The sequence below is a fragment of the Neltuma alba genome, unplaced genomic scaffold (genome assembly GCF_004799145.2).
Source record: "Neltuma alba isolate B1F8T4 unplaced genomic scaffold, ASM479914v2 tig00013194_pilon, whole genome shotgun sequence".
Classification (NCBI taxonomy): Eukaryota; Viridiplantae; Streptophyta; class Magnoliopsida; order Fabales; family Fabaceae; genus Neltuma; species Neltuma alba.
The window spans coordinates 37585-55759 of NW_021637499.1; the positions used below are offsets into that span (position 1 = coordinate 37585).

Genomic DNA, 18175 nt, shown 5'->3' on the forward strand with positions numbered 1-18175 from the left:
ATATAATATGTGCGCGTGTAGTTTGGTTTAGCCTTAAATTCGTTCTAAATGTTTAGAACATTTGACACTGATTTTTCCTTTTTAATGAGTTGATTTATTGATTACAGATACTGCGTTGAATTCAACCATTCAATACGTAATAAATGGATGCTTTTCCTATATTTGACACTAAAAGGGAATTTATTAAATAGCAAAGGTACTTAAAAAAATATTTTAAAGTGAGTTGAGACAGAATCGTTACCTTGTATACTGTCAGATTACTTCTAATAACCTAATTCAAATATAGTTTAAATATAATAGCAAAATAGTTTCATCGTTATTCAATTGCAATTACATAAATCTCCAAACAGTAATAACCTGAGGTTAAGCAATTTCACAATACCTAGACAGAGAGTCACATCACAACAAGCAGAGACCAAAATCCTCTCTAGGAAGTTGCCACGTATGCACTAAATCCCACTTTCTCAAAACTCCTAATTGTTCTTGAAGCAGCGATCGCATCAAGATGTCAAATAAAGGGGCTTTTCATTAATTAATAAGCGACGCCCATGGTGACATAAAGCATTAGAACGATCAGCATCAGGATAGAACTCGTACCGTAATGGGCTGATCCAGAAGGTGAAGAGGGCGCATCAGCTACGCCTTTTTTGGGAGCAGCGGTGGTAATCGTGGTTGTGGAATTTTCGGTGGCTGTAGGAAGAACGTCCACGTGGAGCTTCAGCCCGTTCTTGCAGTTCTCGACGTCGGTGCTTGCGAAGTACTTGATTCCTTCCTTTTCGAGCGGGATTGTGTGTAAACCGTCCGTGTACATCTTGATAGGGTTTGTGAAAATGCACGACTCATATTCTTCCTTGCTTTGCAGCTCAGCTACTAATCCCTGCGCCACAGAGTAGGTAAACCCTGCCCATTTTGCAAGCACCCACAGCCGCACGAAATCCTCGTGTTAACATTTTTCAATAAAATATTCAACATGAAAACATCATCAACCATCAACAGTCAATACCCGTTAAATCTTAAAATACCAGTAATCAGAATCCGAACAGCATGTCCAAATACTCGCAATTAGAATCCGAACACTATTATGTAGGAACATAATAGAGAACAATAAAGTTTCAACCAGCAAGACTCAAGCCTGGAGACTTTGCCATTAATGAATCACCTTTCCCAGAACGGAAGAGAAGGCAGAAAACAGAGAAATACGTTTAAACATATTTAGAGTATTTAGATTTGGGTTGTAAATGGTTAGCCCCAAAAAAAAAGGATTTAGATTGTAAATGTCTTAAGTTTTACTAAATACTTCACCGATTCTTAATATAATACCTAATTAATTAATTTAAATAGATTAAGAATATTAATTAAATTAGTTAATATAATATGTTTTTACCTTTCTTAATTTTCTTCCTCTTTCTCCTATTTAATTATTATTGAGAGAATGTTAACAGGATTAATTTGAGAAAAAATTAATAAAAATATGAAATAAATATTACATATAAGACTAACATCAACTCTTTAATTTGGTCATAAATTAAGAATCAGAATAGTATATCATAAGAACTTATAATTAAAAAGTTGATACTAACTTTAAAGAAAGCTAATTTGCTAATTATTTACAGCTATGTTGGCAATAAAACGATAAAGAAAGGTATACCTATCAGGCAATTAATAAATTCTCTAAGCTTCACATATTTTCTCCCGGAGAAAATACCGAGGCAGCATCTTAGCGGTATCTTGCGTGATTAAAGTTTGATATGGAACCTGAATTTGATCCCAAAAGAAAAAAGTACTAGTTGAAGTAAAATAATATATTCCAATTCTGATCCTCTAAAATTTGAAAATGGTTGCTGCGGGTTAATTATCACGTTGAAACAAGCATCCACGGATTACATCATTACACTCGTCAATCTTTTTAGTGCATACAAGCAAATAACGAATAAGGATAAAGCCAGTTTTCCTGTACAGCCAAACACAAATTGGAAAGTGGCGATAAGTCAAAAATCAAAAAATTACAAAATGGAAAAGTGGCGATTCGGAATTGGATAGAGACTCCTCAAACCAATGGAACATCAGAGAAATGAAGTGCCAAATTCTTGTTTTCTGAAGATTATTAACAAGAATTGAACGGTAAAACCATCGTGTGAATCCACACCGTTCACGTCCCCAGGCCAAAAATTGGTAAAAGAGGATGACGTTTCTTAATTACTCCGTTGAAGACTACCAAAAGATTACGTGGTGAATCGAAAAGAAAAATCTCTATAACAAATGACAGAAGAAAAGGATAGATGAATAGATAGAGTAGATTTGCTAAATTCTCACTTTAATTCGTTGATAAGGAAAAAACATGTGCCAACACCTGAAAACCACTAGCGGTCGAATTGAAAAATCTCCTTATGACAGGAGAAATCAAGAGAAACGATGAACAAATAACTCGAGTAGATTTACGAAATTCTCACTTTACTTTGTTGATAACAAAAAATATATATGTAGCACTGAAGCCCGAAAATCAGTATGGTTGAATTGAAGAATCTCCTTATAACAAATGACACAGAAGAAAAAGAGTCCACGAATATACAACTAGAGTATATTTACGAAATCTTCAATTTGTTGATTAAAAAGAAATGAAGCACTCACAGATTTCATCGCCGACTCTGAATGTTTTGCCGGAAGACCAGGAGGCGATGTCGGAAGCCGGATCCCAGCCACGGTCACCTCCAACGACATGGCGAACCAGAGCTCCGACGGGTTTGCCACCGAGGCTCACCGTCGCCGAGATAATAGCCAGAACAACGATGATGATGCCTTGTAGCTTAGCCATTTTCACCTTCTCGATCTCGCAAAGCCTCAAAAGCGAAACGAAGGGTCTCTCTCCCTCTCTCTCTGTGCTTCCGTAGTGTGTCTGTGTGTGTGAGTCAGGAGAGTGGAGTGCGAGGGAAGAAAACAAGGCCTTTGTATTTGGTACCGTGTGGCATATTCGTCATTCGCAAATCTTACAGATATGAACTGACCAGTAGGTTACTGTGGCTCCCTCCTTCACGCGCCACTCGTTTCGTTTTCACTGCACTCTTCTTTCCTGGATTATCAATTTTACCGTAATACCCTTAAGACCGCGTTTGGTGCATGGTAATATATAATCTAGAGGGGAAAATGAGAAATGGAATGGAATTACAAGTTTTGAAATTTATCTCCCATGCTTTTCCAATTCTAGTTTAGTTTTTTACTTAAACACCCTCTTAAATGATAATCAAATACTCTTACGGTCCTTAATATAATACTTATTTAATTAATTTGATTAGATTAAGGAAGTTAGGTAAGTTAGTTAATTATAAGAAAAGTAACACATTTTTCCTAAAACATTATAATCATCTTTCTTAATAACACATCTCCCTCTTCTACTTGATTATGGTTGAGAGAGTATCCATAAAGGCAATTTAAAGAAAATTAATAAATATAAGAAATGGGTCTTATATTTAGGACCAAAATCAACTCAAGAATTGAGTCTTATATTAAGGACCGGAGGAGTACATAGTAGTATTAAGGGAGTGTTTGGATAGAAACTAAAATACTTTTAAAAGTAATACGAATTAAATATATAAAAAGAGTTTTGTCCCTATTATTAGCATAAAAATACCTGTTAAAAGTACTTTTTGTTTCACCTGTAGAGATATGATATGATTTGATATGTAAATATTATGTAATTATGATTAGGATTTGATAGGATATGATATTATCATAATGAGCCATTAATGCAGAAGCTCCTCTCACTTGTATATATATGTGTATATTCTGATCAATGAAATACAAGAGAATTATTCTCCATATTATTCTATTCCCTACATGGTATCAGAGCGTGGGAATTTTCTTTCTGGGTGTTAATTTTCGGTTGCTACAGTACCAAAATTACTGTGTGAGCTCGTGACCCTCTTCCCGACGCTTCCCTTGGTGCCACCGCCCTGCACTGTTCACTCGGCGTCCGTACAGTCCGTACGCTCTGCGGCTTTTCCGGCGCTCTGCACTGTTCACTCGGCGTCCGTACAGTGTCCGTACGATCCGTACGGTTATTACTTTCTGGCGTTCTGTTTCGTTTCTGGCGTATCTCCGACACACTGTTTGTGCAATTCAGTTCTGTTTGCAGCTCCCTGTGTAGCTGTTGGCCTTTTCACTGCTTTGGTATTCATTAGGTAATCCAGGTATCGTGCTTTGTGTTCCTGTGTAACACTCTTTCGCATTCCCTTTGGTTAGTGCACTTCATCTATGGCGGAAATTAAATCTGTCTCGGAGCTTGTCCCAACTATTACTAAAATTACTGATCACAAGTTGACTTGGGTAAATTATTTGGATTGGAGTAAAACCATTCGCCTCTATCTGCGGAGCATTGAGAAGGAAGACCATCTGACTGATGATCCTCCAACAACTGATTCCAAAAAGACCTGGTTGCGGGATGATGCACGGCTATTTTTCCAGATCCGTAATTCCATTGACAGTGAGATTATTCCCTCTATTAATCACTGTGAATTGGTTAAGGAACTAATGGATTATTTAGATTTTTTGTATTCAGGAAAAGGAAATATCTCTCGTGTTTACGAGGTCTGCAAAGCTTTCTATCGTTCTGAAAAACAGGATCGTCCTCTCAAAGCCTACTTTATGGACTTTAAAAGGATGTATGAAGAACTGAATGTGTTAATGCCTCTTACTGCTGATTTGAAGGTTCAGCATAAGCAACGGGAGCAAATGGCTATTATGAGCTTTCTTACTGGTCTCCCACCTGAGTACGACACAGTTCGGTCTCAAATCTTATCCGGATCTGAAATTTCTGACCTTCAAGATGTGTTTTCCAGAGTAATGAGAGCTGAGAATCTCTTGCCACCAGCTGCTAGTATTCCTACAAGTGCCTTGCTCAGTAAGGGCACCTATGAGACTCGTAGTCCCATTGATAACCGCGGGGGGCCTACCCGTGGTGGTTCGAAGCAAGGGGGAGCCCCTTCTGACTCCAGTGGGGTAGTGTGTTATTACTGCAAAGAACCGGGGCATACAAAACGCACATGTCGAAAACTTCAGAATAAACAGCAACGGAATAACTCTGCCCACGTGGCTACACAAGCCAGTGCCCACATGGCTACACAAGCCAGTGACACAGTCACGATTTCTGCTGCTGAGTATGCCCAGTTAAAATCTACTACACCGTCTGTGAGTGCCGCAGCTACAACAGGTAATAATGCTACTGCCCTTGCTTCTTCTTCCTCAAAGTGGATCATAGATTCCGGGGCTACTGATCATATGACAGGTAACAGCCATCTCTTCTCCTCTTATAATGCTTTTGCCAATCCGTCAAGTGTTTCCATCGCTGATGGTTCCCAGTCTCAAGTTCTCGGTTTTGGCACTGTTAATCCCACACCCTCTATCCGTTTGTCATCTGTGCTAAATGTTCCTAAACTTGCTTTTAATCTCCTATCTCCCAGTAAACTCACCCGTCAACTAAACTGTTGGGTCTCACTTTTTCCTTCTCATTGCTTGATACAGGATCTTTTGACGAGGCGGATTATTGGTAGAGGTTATGAATCTGGCGGGCACTATATACTGGATGATCGGGTGTCTCATGCGGTAGCTTGCGCTAGCAGTCATTCTCCCTTTGAAGTTCATTGTCGATTGGGTCATTTGTCTCTATCTTCTCTTAAGAAAGTTTATCCTCAATTTCAGCATTTGTCGTCTTTAGATTGTGAGTCATGTCAGTTTGCCAAGCATCATCGTCTTCCTTTAGTGTCTCGTGTCAATAAACGGGTTTCATCCCCTTTTGAGTTAGTCCATTCTGATGTTTGGGGTCCTTGTCCTGTAGAGTCCAAAGCAGGGTTTAAATACTTTGTTACATTTGTTGATGATTATTCCCGGACAACTTGGTTATATTTAATGAAACATCGTTCTGAATTGTTTTCCCATTTTTGTGCCTTTTGTGCTGAGATTAAAACTCAATTTAATGTTTCTATTCGCACCTTACGAAGTGATAATGCTAAAGAATATCTCTCTGCTTCGTTCCAATCTTACATGCTTCAAAATGGTATACTTCATCAGTCGTCTTGTGTCGATACACCAGCTCAAAATGGTGTTGCAAAAGAAAAAATCGCCACCTACTTGAGGTGGCCCGTGCACTTTTGTTTCAAATGCAGGTTCCTAAACCATTTTGGGCTGACGCGGTCTCCACTGCCTGCTTCCTTATTAATCGAATGCCTTCCTCTGTTCTTGATGGTAACTCTCCTTTTTCTACCCTCTTTCCTTCTAAGCCTTTGTTCCCTATTGTCCTAAGATATTTGGGTGTGTCTGTTTTGTGCGGGATGTACGTCCATCTATTTCAAAGTTAGACCCCAAGTCGCTTAAATGTGTCTTCCTTGGATACTCTCGGGTCCAAAAAGGTTATCGTTGCTTCTCACCTACTCTCAATCGTTATTTAGTATCTGCAGATGTCACCTTTCAGGAGTCCACACCATATTTCTCGCATTCTTCCCCACCTGCTCCACCTGCGGAGGAGGATGACCTTCTAATATACTCTGTCACCTCACCATCACTGTCGTCGCAAGCACCCGCTCCCGCACTCGTTCAACCATTTGATCGTGTGTATCCACGACGGTCAAAGGAGATTACTACCGCCACGCCAGCTTCTATTCCTCCCTGGTCCGCCTCGCCCTCAGATCCTGAGTTGAGCAACACTGAACCTCGTTCTGACCCTAATCCTGAGACACCTCCTGTTCCAGACCCGGATGCCTCTCTTGATCTACCCATTGCCCTTCGCAAAGGTAAACGTACTTGTGCCCATCCTATTTCGTCCTTTGTTTCATATGACCGCTTGTCTCCTGTGTCCAGTTCCTTTGTTGCCTCCCTAGATACTATCTCTGTGCCTAGAACTATTCGTGAAGCCTTGGCCCACTCAGGTTGGCGTGCTGCAATGGAAGAGGAGATGGCGGCCCTTGATCGGGCTGGTACATGGACCCTGGTCGATTTACCGGCGGGTAAAAAGGCCATTGGATGTAAATGGGTGTTCACTCCGAAAACTAAGGCTGACGGCACACTTGACCGCCTTAAGGCTCGCCTTGTAGCTAAAGGTTATGCACAAACCTATGGCATTGACTATTCCGAAACCTTTTCTCTTGTTGCTAAGCTCTCATCTGTCTGTCTGTTCATCTCTCTAGCTGCTACTTATGATTGGGATCTACATCAATTAGACATTAAAAATGCGTTCTTACATGGTGATCTTCATGAAGAGGTCTATATGGAGCAACCACCTGGGTTCGTTGCTCAGGGGGAGCATGGGAAAGTATGTCGCCTTAAGAGGTCCTTGTATGGTTTGAAGCAAAGCCCTCGTGCATGGTTTGACCGGTTCAGTACTGTCGTACAGAAATTTGGCATGAGCCAAAGCAAGTGCGATCATTCTGTATTTTATCAAAGAACAGCGGCTGGCATGATTCTCTTAGTGGTATATGTAGATGACATTGTGATCACAGGCAGTAATGGTTCGGGCATCTCGTCCCTCAAGTCCTTTCTTAATTCCCACTTTCAGACGAAGGATCTGGGCTCTCTGACATACTTTCTAGGTATTGAAGTTATGAGAAGCAAGAAGGGCATATTACTGACACAGCGCAAATATGTTCTTGACCTCCTGAAGGAAACTGGAAAGTTGGGAGCAGCACCGACTAAGTTTCCTATGGTTCACAACCCACTCCTTGACGCTGATGGGAGCATACCACTCGATGATTCTCTTGATGATGAGAAACAGATGCTTGAGGCTCAGAAGAGCAAACCATTTGAGAATCCTGAGAGGTACAGGAGAATGATTGGCAAGTTAAACTATCTCACTGTAACTCGTCCGGATATTACTTATCCAGTCAGTGTACTAAGCCAGTTCATGGCATCCCCGACTGTCAGACAGTGGGAAGCCTTGGAGCACGTGTTACATTATTTAAGGGATGTCCAGGTCGTGGGATATTATACAAAAATCATGGCCATACAGACATTGAGTGCTTCTGTGATGCGGATCATGGTGGATCAAAGGCCACGAGACGGTCTACTACAGGATACTGTGTCTTTGTGGGCGGGAATCTGGTGTCCTGGAAAAGCAAGAAACAAAATGTGGTGTCCAGATCGAGCACAGAGGCAGAATACCGAGCTATGGCACAGTCTGTATGTGAGATAATCTGGATATATCAGCTATTAAAGGAAGTTGGCCTCAAAACCACTTTGCCAGCAAAGTTGTGGTGTGACAATAAGGCTGCCCTACATATAACTTCCAATTCTGTGTTCCATGAATGTACCAAACATATTGAGATTGATTGTCATTTTATCAGAGACAAGCTTAAGGAGAACTTCATCTCCACTGGATATGTGCGTTCTAGTGATCAATTAGGCGACCTTCTAACTAAAGCTCTAAATGGGACTCGTGTTGACTATCTGTGTGACAAGTTGGGCATGCTTAACATTTATGCTCCAACTTGAGGGGGAGTGTAGAGATATGATATGATTTGATATGTAAATATTATGTAATTATGATTAGGATTTGATAGGATATGATATTATCATAATGAGCCATTAATGCAGAGGCTCCTCTCACTTGTATATATATGTGTATATTCTGATCAATGAAATACAAGAGAATTATTCCCCATATTATTCTATTCCCTACAGCAAACATCCCCTAGATTTGGATTGACTACATTTTTTTTTAACTGTTTGAATGGTTTAAATTAAAACTAAGCAATTTGAATTTAGTATTATTTTATCAATTTTTATATCTTTAACAATTTTGTATTTTAATAGTGGGTTAGTATCGATCACTGCTTTCTCTTGTTATAAAAAAGATAGATTAATATCATCTTCAGTCTTTGAAATTTAAAACTAATGATTTTGGTTCATGACACATTGTTTCAAGGATAAAACACTGTTCCAAAAATTAAAATCTTTTAACGAACCAAAATAAGGTCAAATTTCATTGATCAAAATCAAAACGAGTTCAAGCTTTAAGGAATAAAAATGATATTAAAATTTAAATAATTATAAAATTTAAAGTTTATTATTTAAAAATTATAAAGCTAAGTTATAAAATTGATATGTTAGGATCATCTGTATAAATTTAAAAGCTATGGGGGGTTTATTATTAAGTGAGAAGGTTATTTGTATATGGTTCTAAACTCAGGTAAATATTATGCAATATATTCAAGTTATAAATTACAAATAGATAGCATTAAATTTGAATAGTTCATATCTCTTCGCCGCAGTAAATAATCACTTTGGCTAATCTAATTTTTTTTTTTTTTACAAAAATTGTAGGTAGAAGTTTGGACTCAACCAAAAACTAAAGGTGGGGTGTTTGACCAACTCCTTCCTGATGATACCATGTTGGGTCAGGTGAACTTATAGCAGATCTCTCAAACATTTATCTTGATCTTTGCAAATCTAAGATGCCTCTTTAAGTGCCGTAATAGGGAACCCCCTATTCATAAGAGGGGGCGATTCTTGGCACAGAACTCACCAAAAATGGGTTGGAATCACCTAAATTGAACATTATGAATGAAATACGGCAAGAAAGCAGTGGGTGTAAAGGATGAATATCCATTTCTTTGTCAGCTCCAAACAAACCATTACGGGCTCCGTACAAAAGGCATTACGGAGTTCCGAAATTTCCCATATTTGGGGCCAGCGACAGCTTTGTAGTTTCGTACTCTCTACCTTTTTTTATCTGGAATATTTGAGTCATCTTATCATTTATCTGCTAATATATATTTTCATGAATAATCCATCCTTATTACATTTATTGGCCAAATGTAACTCAGATTTTTGAGTGGATACAATACCTTTTTCAATTATATGCAACATATTTTTAGATATATGTAAATATCTTTCATTTTGTACGTAATTGAAGATAAGTATCTTTCATTTTGTACGTAATTGAAGATAAGTTATATAATTAAAGAAGAGTTGCGCACATTGAAAATAGGTTACATTTGAGTCATTAAACAAATTTCAAATATCTTTACACAATTTGGATTGGAGGTTTTTCCGGTAGTTTTCTCTATTTTCATTTTTTTTATCATTCCAAACACCATTTGAAAAATATTATTTTCATTTTTATTACATATTACGCCAAGATTTTTTTAAAACAAAATGCCTATTTCGCTCCCGTTCAGAAACTTTCTTTTAAACGTTTATTCCCTGCTTCTTCTTCTTTTTTTTTAACCAGCAACGTTTCTTCCATGCTGCTCCCTTTGATACTAAATATAGGAATTAATTAAGGGAATTAGTTCGCTAATACATTTAATATATTTCTCTCTGATCCTTAATATAAGACTTATTTAACTAATTTGATTAGATTAAGAAAGTTAAGTAAGTTAGTTAATTATAAGAAATATGACACGTTTTTTCTAAAATACCATGATCATCTTTCTTAATACCCCATCTTCTTCTTCTACTTGATTATGATTGAGGGAGTATCCATAAGGGTAATTTAGAGAAAACTGATAAATATGAGAAATAGATCTTATATTTAGGACCAAAAATAACTCAACAATTGGGTCCTATATTAAGAAGCGAAAGAGTATCAATTTATTTTACCTTTCAAACTTATAATTTTCTTCTAAACTATTGCTATCATTACACATATTGAAGAACCAACAAGTGCATTGTCCAACAGGTAAAGATTCAGCCAACTTAACGAGTGCTCTCGTGTCCGTGTTTTAGGAATACAGTTGTATTAAAATTTGCCGGGAGAGTCTAAAAGGTTATTAAAAAAAATTACGCATATTAAAGAAGAGTTTCTATCAACAAAGTAGTTTCTAACACGTGATTTTTTTTTCATCAGCAAGTTTCTATAATACGTGATTAAAAGAGTATTTTAGGAATCTAGCATATATAATTTTACAAATAACTAAATTAATTACTTTAATTAATCTCCCTTAATTGTTATATACTACCTCCGGTCCTAATTATAAGAGCTAGTTGATAGTTATTTGTAATAAATAAGTGTTATTTTTTCTAAAATATCCTTACTAATTAAGTGTATTGGTCAAAACTACTATTATTAGAAGGACTACCTTGAAAAAAAAAAGTATAAATATGAGAGACAAAGTGGATTAGAGTCTTATATTTAGGATCAAAATAAAAATTCAAACAAAGACTTATATTAAGACAGAAGGTAGTAATTTCTATATTCTGGATTGAATGAAGTGAACGTTAATTCAAGTTTTTTTCCTTTTTCTTTTCATGTTTTGTGAAGTTACTCCCTTTAGTAATTTTTTAATTTATTTTCCCTGGTTTTTGGTCAAGAATAAAACAATTCGGTAATAGGCCAGTATTAGCCAACCCCTTATTTAAGCTAGCCAGCTTGTTATTGACCGTAAAAATTAGTTTCACATACCTACAAGGGGTGGATGCGAAACTTCCCATACAACGAACAGAATTCATATTGCTTGAACATTTTGCAAGCTAATAAACTCAAAATCAATCGCTTTAAACGTTTTATTTATTCAGGAAATTCGTGAAACTACAATTCACATGACCCAAGTCCTTCATTTTTTTACCCCTCATAATCCATATTTTTTTAATTATAATCTATTGAACATGTTTTTTTCTGTAAATGCTCGCTTGGATTCAAGTGTATATTGGGCAAAGGTGTATTCAAGACCTGAAATATTTTGTTAGGTGCATTCAGTATCCTAAATTATTTTATAATATATCTAGCACCCTAAAGTATTTTATCAGGTGTATCTAACACTTTAAAAATTTTTAGTGTAATTTTATACTTAGCAATTTAGGGTGAATGATGCACAAAAAATAATTCGGAACGTTTTGGGTGCGCAAGAATATAACTTGGAGTGTTGAACGCAGCAGAAAAAATATTTTAAGATGCTGGATGCATCTAAAATAATATTTTAGGGAGTGTTTGGGTAACCCCAAAAGCACTTTTCAGAAGCATTTTTCCGCAAATCGAGGCAAACTCCTCCACATATTTATTTCATATACGTAAAAGTATTTTTAAAATCATGGTTTTGTTTCTATCCAAACACTCCTTTAGTATGTTAGTATGCTAAGTGGATCTTAACCTAAGTATATGATATTCTTTTTTAAAAAAGAAAAAAAAGAAAAATATTATGCATATAGATTAAGAAAGTTATACACCAATGTCACACACACATATATTCCCTCTAATTCAAAACACAGAAATTAGATAATTAATTTATGAATATTAACAAATAATTAAATTAGCGAATAATAAATTGCGTTGATTTCCCGGAAATATATATTCACCTTAATCATTACTCATTGATCAAAATCTCATGTAATATATGTAATATTCTAAATTTATTTTTAGGATTTATGTAAAAAATAATATTTTATTATAATAAAATAATAATATTTTTAAGGGAAAAAAAGTCAAACTTTCCACCAAAATTCGGTGGAAAGGTTGGGAGTTGGGTTTGAAATCCTCCTAATAAATGTGTAGGGGTGTTAAATATGCCCCCCACAATTCAATTCCTTCCTCAGGCGCAAGAAGGAAAGAGAGAAAGAGAGATAGAGTGGGTGAGAGAGAGAGAAGCAGACCGGTGAAAAAAGAATAAGCTTTGAAGATATTTTAGGTACATAAAATTACTTTTTATTTATCCAACTTTCTTTATGAATATTTTTTATATATTTTAAGCTTCCTATTGACATTATTATTGTAGTAATTGGAGAAAATTTTCAGACTTATATGTGATGTAAATATTGAGTTTTGATAAAAGATAACCATAGAAATCTAGAAGTAAATAAGTTGTTAATTTTAATCGGTTTAGATTTATCCATTTGTTAGTTTTTAGTATTTAAATTAATTTATTTAGTTGAAAATCTGTTATTTATGGGATATACCATATTTTTACCGATTAAATTTAAGTAAATAATTTATTTGGATTGTTTGCCATATTATTGAGTTTTTAATCAGTTTAGTTTTATCTATAGAATGACTGAAGGTTTTAAAATAATCACTTTAGATAAAATTCTATTATTGATGAAGAAAAAGAAATATGATAGTTATACCATTAAAATTTTAATTAGATTATTTATTTATAAATATTTGAGATATTATTAAATTTTTGATGGTTTGATTTTAATATTTAAACTTCAAATGAGATTTTTAGAATTTAAAATATAATAATTCCATATTTGGAAAATTTGAAAAATTCTTTTATTAAAGTAAATAATCCAAAAGATGTAAATGAATATTTTAGCTTGTTAGAAAAATTTATAAGTTGGTTCTAAAATACTTAATTTTGAGTTATGAGAGTTGCGAGAATTTAGAATAAAAATTAAATTAAATTAAAAATTTAAATAATATATAAGCTTAAATAATTGATTAATTAGTTTATATTAATATGTGGTTATATTAATTGTGTAGATTAATTATTAGTTGAGTAAAGAATTAACCTTGTAGTAATCCTTTTTATTGCTTTGATGAGAGGTAACCACTTTCCACTTGTTATATGTACTAATATATTATTTGTGAGTATTTTGTTATTTTAGAATAATAATGTGTTATTTGGAACTTGAGTAAATATATTATACTTTTTAAGCTATAAAAATTGTCTTGTAGGATTTTTTGGAATTGTGATTGAGAAGTTTGGAAAAGATATATTATTTATATCTTATGGATTATACTGAGAAAAGATTGAAACATTTTTTTTACATTGTGAATGATTGGTTGTTATTTAGATTTTGGATTGAGCCCTATCCTACCACGTGGTAAGATTGTCATTGGTGCACATTGGCTTCCTTCGTCCCCCATAATGGGGGATAGGTGTTTGTGACTTCTTATTCGTCCCTCAGAGTGAGGGATAAGTCTATGTGTCTGATTGATCTCCCATAGTGGGGGATACACTTATGTGGCTTGTGTATTAGCCCCCATAGTGAGGGTTTAGATGATTAAAATTATATTTTTATGGATATATCTATGTTTTTCGAGAATTAATAACTATCTCACGAGCACGTGTTAATATGTATGATGAGTTGGAAAGTTGGTTACTGAGACGTTTGTCTCAGCCTATGGTTTTTATTATCTTCAGGTGATAGTTTAGGTGGTGGCCCATCAGGGAAAGCTCCAAAGGCATAGTATGCTCTTATAGCTTGTATAACCTCCCTGCTTTTGTTCTATGTGCTGATTTGTTATATATTGCCACATAGGGCTCATTTACTCTAATATCATAAATTAATATTTTTAATTACTACTATCTGATATGAGAGGCCGTTAGAAGGCCAGAGGTCTTTAATACTTTGCGTGTTACGCTCTTTTAAAAGTGTTGACTTTTGACTAATAGGTTTCATAGCTTGTATTAAAATGATTTGTCAGTTTGTATGTGTAAAAATATGATTTTGGTGTGGGTTAATGATTTGATAGTATTCTTGGACTTTGAAACAAGGTCTAAGTTAACGATTGATGTTGCCCATAATATAAGTCTATTTTTTTTAACCATGATAGTGATTTTAAAATTTTAAGGTTTTTTCTTTTCTATTATAAGTAATCTTCTAAATAAATTATTTGATTTAATCTTAATGGGTTTTAAAAGGACGGTTGTCACAATATACACAATCAATATGAATTGTTTGACAGGGAAAAAACAGCAAAAGTATATGTTTTGTTTGCATTAAGTTTCAATTTAGTCCATCAATTTCATAACATACATTTTAACTACTTTAATCTTCACACCATGAGTTTCATTTCACGAAAAAAATAGACTCATCAAATTTACTTTTATGTTTCCTTTGTTTTTATTTTGTATTTCAATGCAACTTACAATCACTTGATTATATTGACATCAACTCTAATTAATATGTGATGAATATAGGAATTAGTACTTATATATAGAGGACCAAATAAAAATATTACACAAGCCTCATTAGAAATCAGATAAAATTATGTGTACTGACAAATTGAATTTTTTTCGTAAATTAATTCACTAACTCCTTTGAAAGATTTGAACCCTGTGAAGAGTAGGCGAGATATTTGAATCATTCAGTACATAACGTGTTCGGCAGGGAAGATTTTTTTTTTTTTTGAGCAAAACAGCAGGGAAGATATTTGAATCATTTAATACATAGCATGCCCGGTAGGATGTTCCTACAACAAAACCGTTAAAGGCTGGTAAAAAGGGGGGGGGGGGGGGGGAGCCAACCCGTTAAAGAAAACGTGTTTGGTACCCTTAAAACACATGCTTAAGATTGAAAAAACATATTCATTGAAACACCCTCAGTTTATTGCCTATATTCTGTCCTTAAAGAACTCAAGCAAACAGATCTAATCAAATGGTTCACAAACTCATAAATAACACTTTACTGATATTATCTCAGTTTTATGTAAAAATTATTTAATTTATTTTTAACTCTCTCTTACTACGACTTATATATAGGCTCATAGCGTTCCATCTTCCCATTATTTAGTCGACGCAGAATTTCTTAATATTGTTATTTTATTCATTTATGTATATATATGTTTATACATAGACACATATACATATGATTATAATTATTTTAATTTCTTATATATATTTAATCTCTATCTATTCGATCTTAATAAAAATTTGCTTAAATCTTAGAGATATGAAAATTAGAATGTTATACTTTTCAATCATATAATCTTAATATTGTTAGTTTATTAACAAAATGTCAATATTAAAATTTTGAATATGTAAGAATTCACTTTTGATTCTTATAGTTTTAACTTAATTATAACTCAGTTGTTAAAATTTAACTTAGTACAACTAAATGGCTACAGTTTTGACCCAATTAAAACTTAGTCCTTAAACTTTAGCTCACTGTAACTCAATTTTTATAGTTTTAATAATTTAAAACTTTAGTATATAGTTTCATAAAATATATAGTTTATTTTTTAAGATATAAAGACTAACATTTTAAATGCGAATCGTACCAAGTTAAAGTTCATATATTGAACTGCAACCAAGTCAAAATTATAAGAATTAAGTTACACTATGTTAAAATTTAGAAATTGAATTATAATCAAGTCAAAATTAGTGAGATCAAAACTTTTTTTTTCATTTAAATATTGACAAACCATAATATGCTGACCCATTAAGTTTAATTTTTAAATAACAATTATTGAAATGAAAAATTATCATTTGAGACTTAGTGTTAAGATTGGAAGAGTAAAAAGATACTTTATAAAATTAAACAACCAAATTTAAATTTTATATAAAATTAAAGAAGTAAATATATAATTCTACGTAGTTTTGCATCTAAAAACGATTCTAAGTTATTAACAAAGAAAAGCATCTCAGGGCCACGCGTTGCAAAGGAATAGATGCTTCTTTGGTAATAACAGTTTTTTTATTATACTTTTAAATTTTAAATAATATACGTTAAGCACGAGGACATTATTCCAGATAGAATATACTTTTAAATTTATGGACATTATACAATAAAACTCTCAGGGTCCGTGCCTTAGACGGCTCTCACTGCCCCTTTCACTGTCACTTTCGGTGCCCTTCTTTATCATTTAAATCAAAGTATTTGAAGGTGAGTTTGTTATTAGTATTTTATTCAAGCTTTTTGGCCATAAATTTTATTTATTTAAATTCACAGTATATCACTCTTTTAAATTCACAGTATATGACTCTTTTGTTGTGACAGTACCTAAATAGAATATCGCCATGCATTATATTCTGCTATCATGGGTTTTTACAGACACATAAATATATGACAAAACCAAACATCTGCTCTTACCAAAAAAAAAAAAAACCAAACATCTGTTTATATTTAATATGTTAAGTTTACATGCGAGTTTATAAGTGCGCATATGTACCAATATCTATATTTCATATGTAAATTTATAAATATGTATACGTATTTTAACAACTAATAATAGTAAAATAATAATTTATATGAAAATTTATAAACTTTAATTTACATTATAAGAGTTGATAGGAAAGTTTATCAGTGTTCATAGATGAATTTACAAGGGTATTTATATATTTTAACAACAAATAATGTCAAAATAATACGTATGATTAGAAAAGTTAACCTAATAAATATGAGCAACTTGACCTAAATGATGTTCTTAACTAAACATGTTTTTAAATATTTGTAGAAAAAATGTGTTTACAAATTTTAAATTTTAAATTTAAATAATATTTATTGTTTCATACTATATGATGAAGAAATTTAAAAATATTTGTTTGGAATATCACCTCCAATTCTTAATAAAAAAATTAGTTAAATAAATTATTTATAATAAATGAGTGTTGATTTTCTTAAGGCATCTTTATTGATCATATGCATTAGAATGAAAACCCTCTAACATGTGTAATCACTATGTAGATTACTTTGGAGAAAAATAAATAAATATGAGAAACAAATTAAATTATATTGAGGACAAAATTGAATCTTTAACTAACCTTTATATTTAGGAATGGAGGTAGTAGATATTTTTAGCCATATAAGAAAAATCTAAATAAACAGGTTTCAATAAATGTAATAAATTTATAACATAAGGGAAAATTTGAAAATATATGCATTAAAATTATATTTTGACCCTAACCAAAAAAATATTTTTGGACAATTCTTATATTAAATATAGGTATTTTGATGAAAATAAAATCTTAAATACAGAATGAAAGTTAGTATAGCTTACTTTTTGATTTTAAGAACGGTTTAGTACACCAAGGGGCGAAAAAAAGGGAAAGGTTTATACAAGTTTTCAGAGAAATGATCCCTAATAGCTTTTTATTATAACCTAGTGACATCCAAGCCTTTTAATAAGCGGAATTTTGATGAATTATGGGGTGTTTAGGTAATTAAGAAAGTACTTTTTTGTAAATTGAAACAAATGTTTTTATATATTTACTTCATATGCTGTAAAATTATTTTTAAAATTATGATTTGGTATTTATGTAAATACCCCTTAATCTTAGTTTGTAACCATAGGCAACATTAGTTTTTGTAGAAAGAGTGACTAAAAAAAGTTAAAGTGGTGAATGAATAAGTTTCTTCTTTATTAAATATTGGGTTAAGGGCTAAGAAAGGGCCATGGGTATCTCAATTTTTTTTTTTTTCAATATTGTCCTAAAAGTGCTATAAAAAAGGCAATATCACCCTAATAATTAAAAAAATTACATTAACCATTAAAAAATTGATATTAACTATTTAATTGTTAAAAAATCAATAT

At 33.3% G+C, this 18175-nt stretch overlaps 1 protein-coding gene across 1 annotated transcript; it reads right to left on the minus strand.

Annotated features, from left to right (window-relative positions):
- Nucleotides 1–264: 264 nt before the first annotated feature.
- On the minus strand, nucleotides 265–2887 carry LOC114735256 (mavicyanin). The gene is made up of 2 exons (XM_028922940.1): nucleotides 2629–2887; nucleotides 265–900 (listed from the first exon to the last, which is right to left on the minus strand). The coding sequence occupies exons 1-2, from the start codon at nucleotides 2810–2812 to the stop codon at nucleotides 533–535; spliced, it is 552 nt and encodes a 183-aa protein (XP_028778773.1). The 5' UTR covers nucleotides 2813–2887; the 3' UTR covers nucleotides 265–532.
- Nucleotides 2888–18175: the final 15288 nt, after the last annotated feature.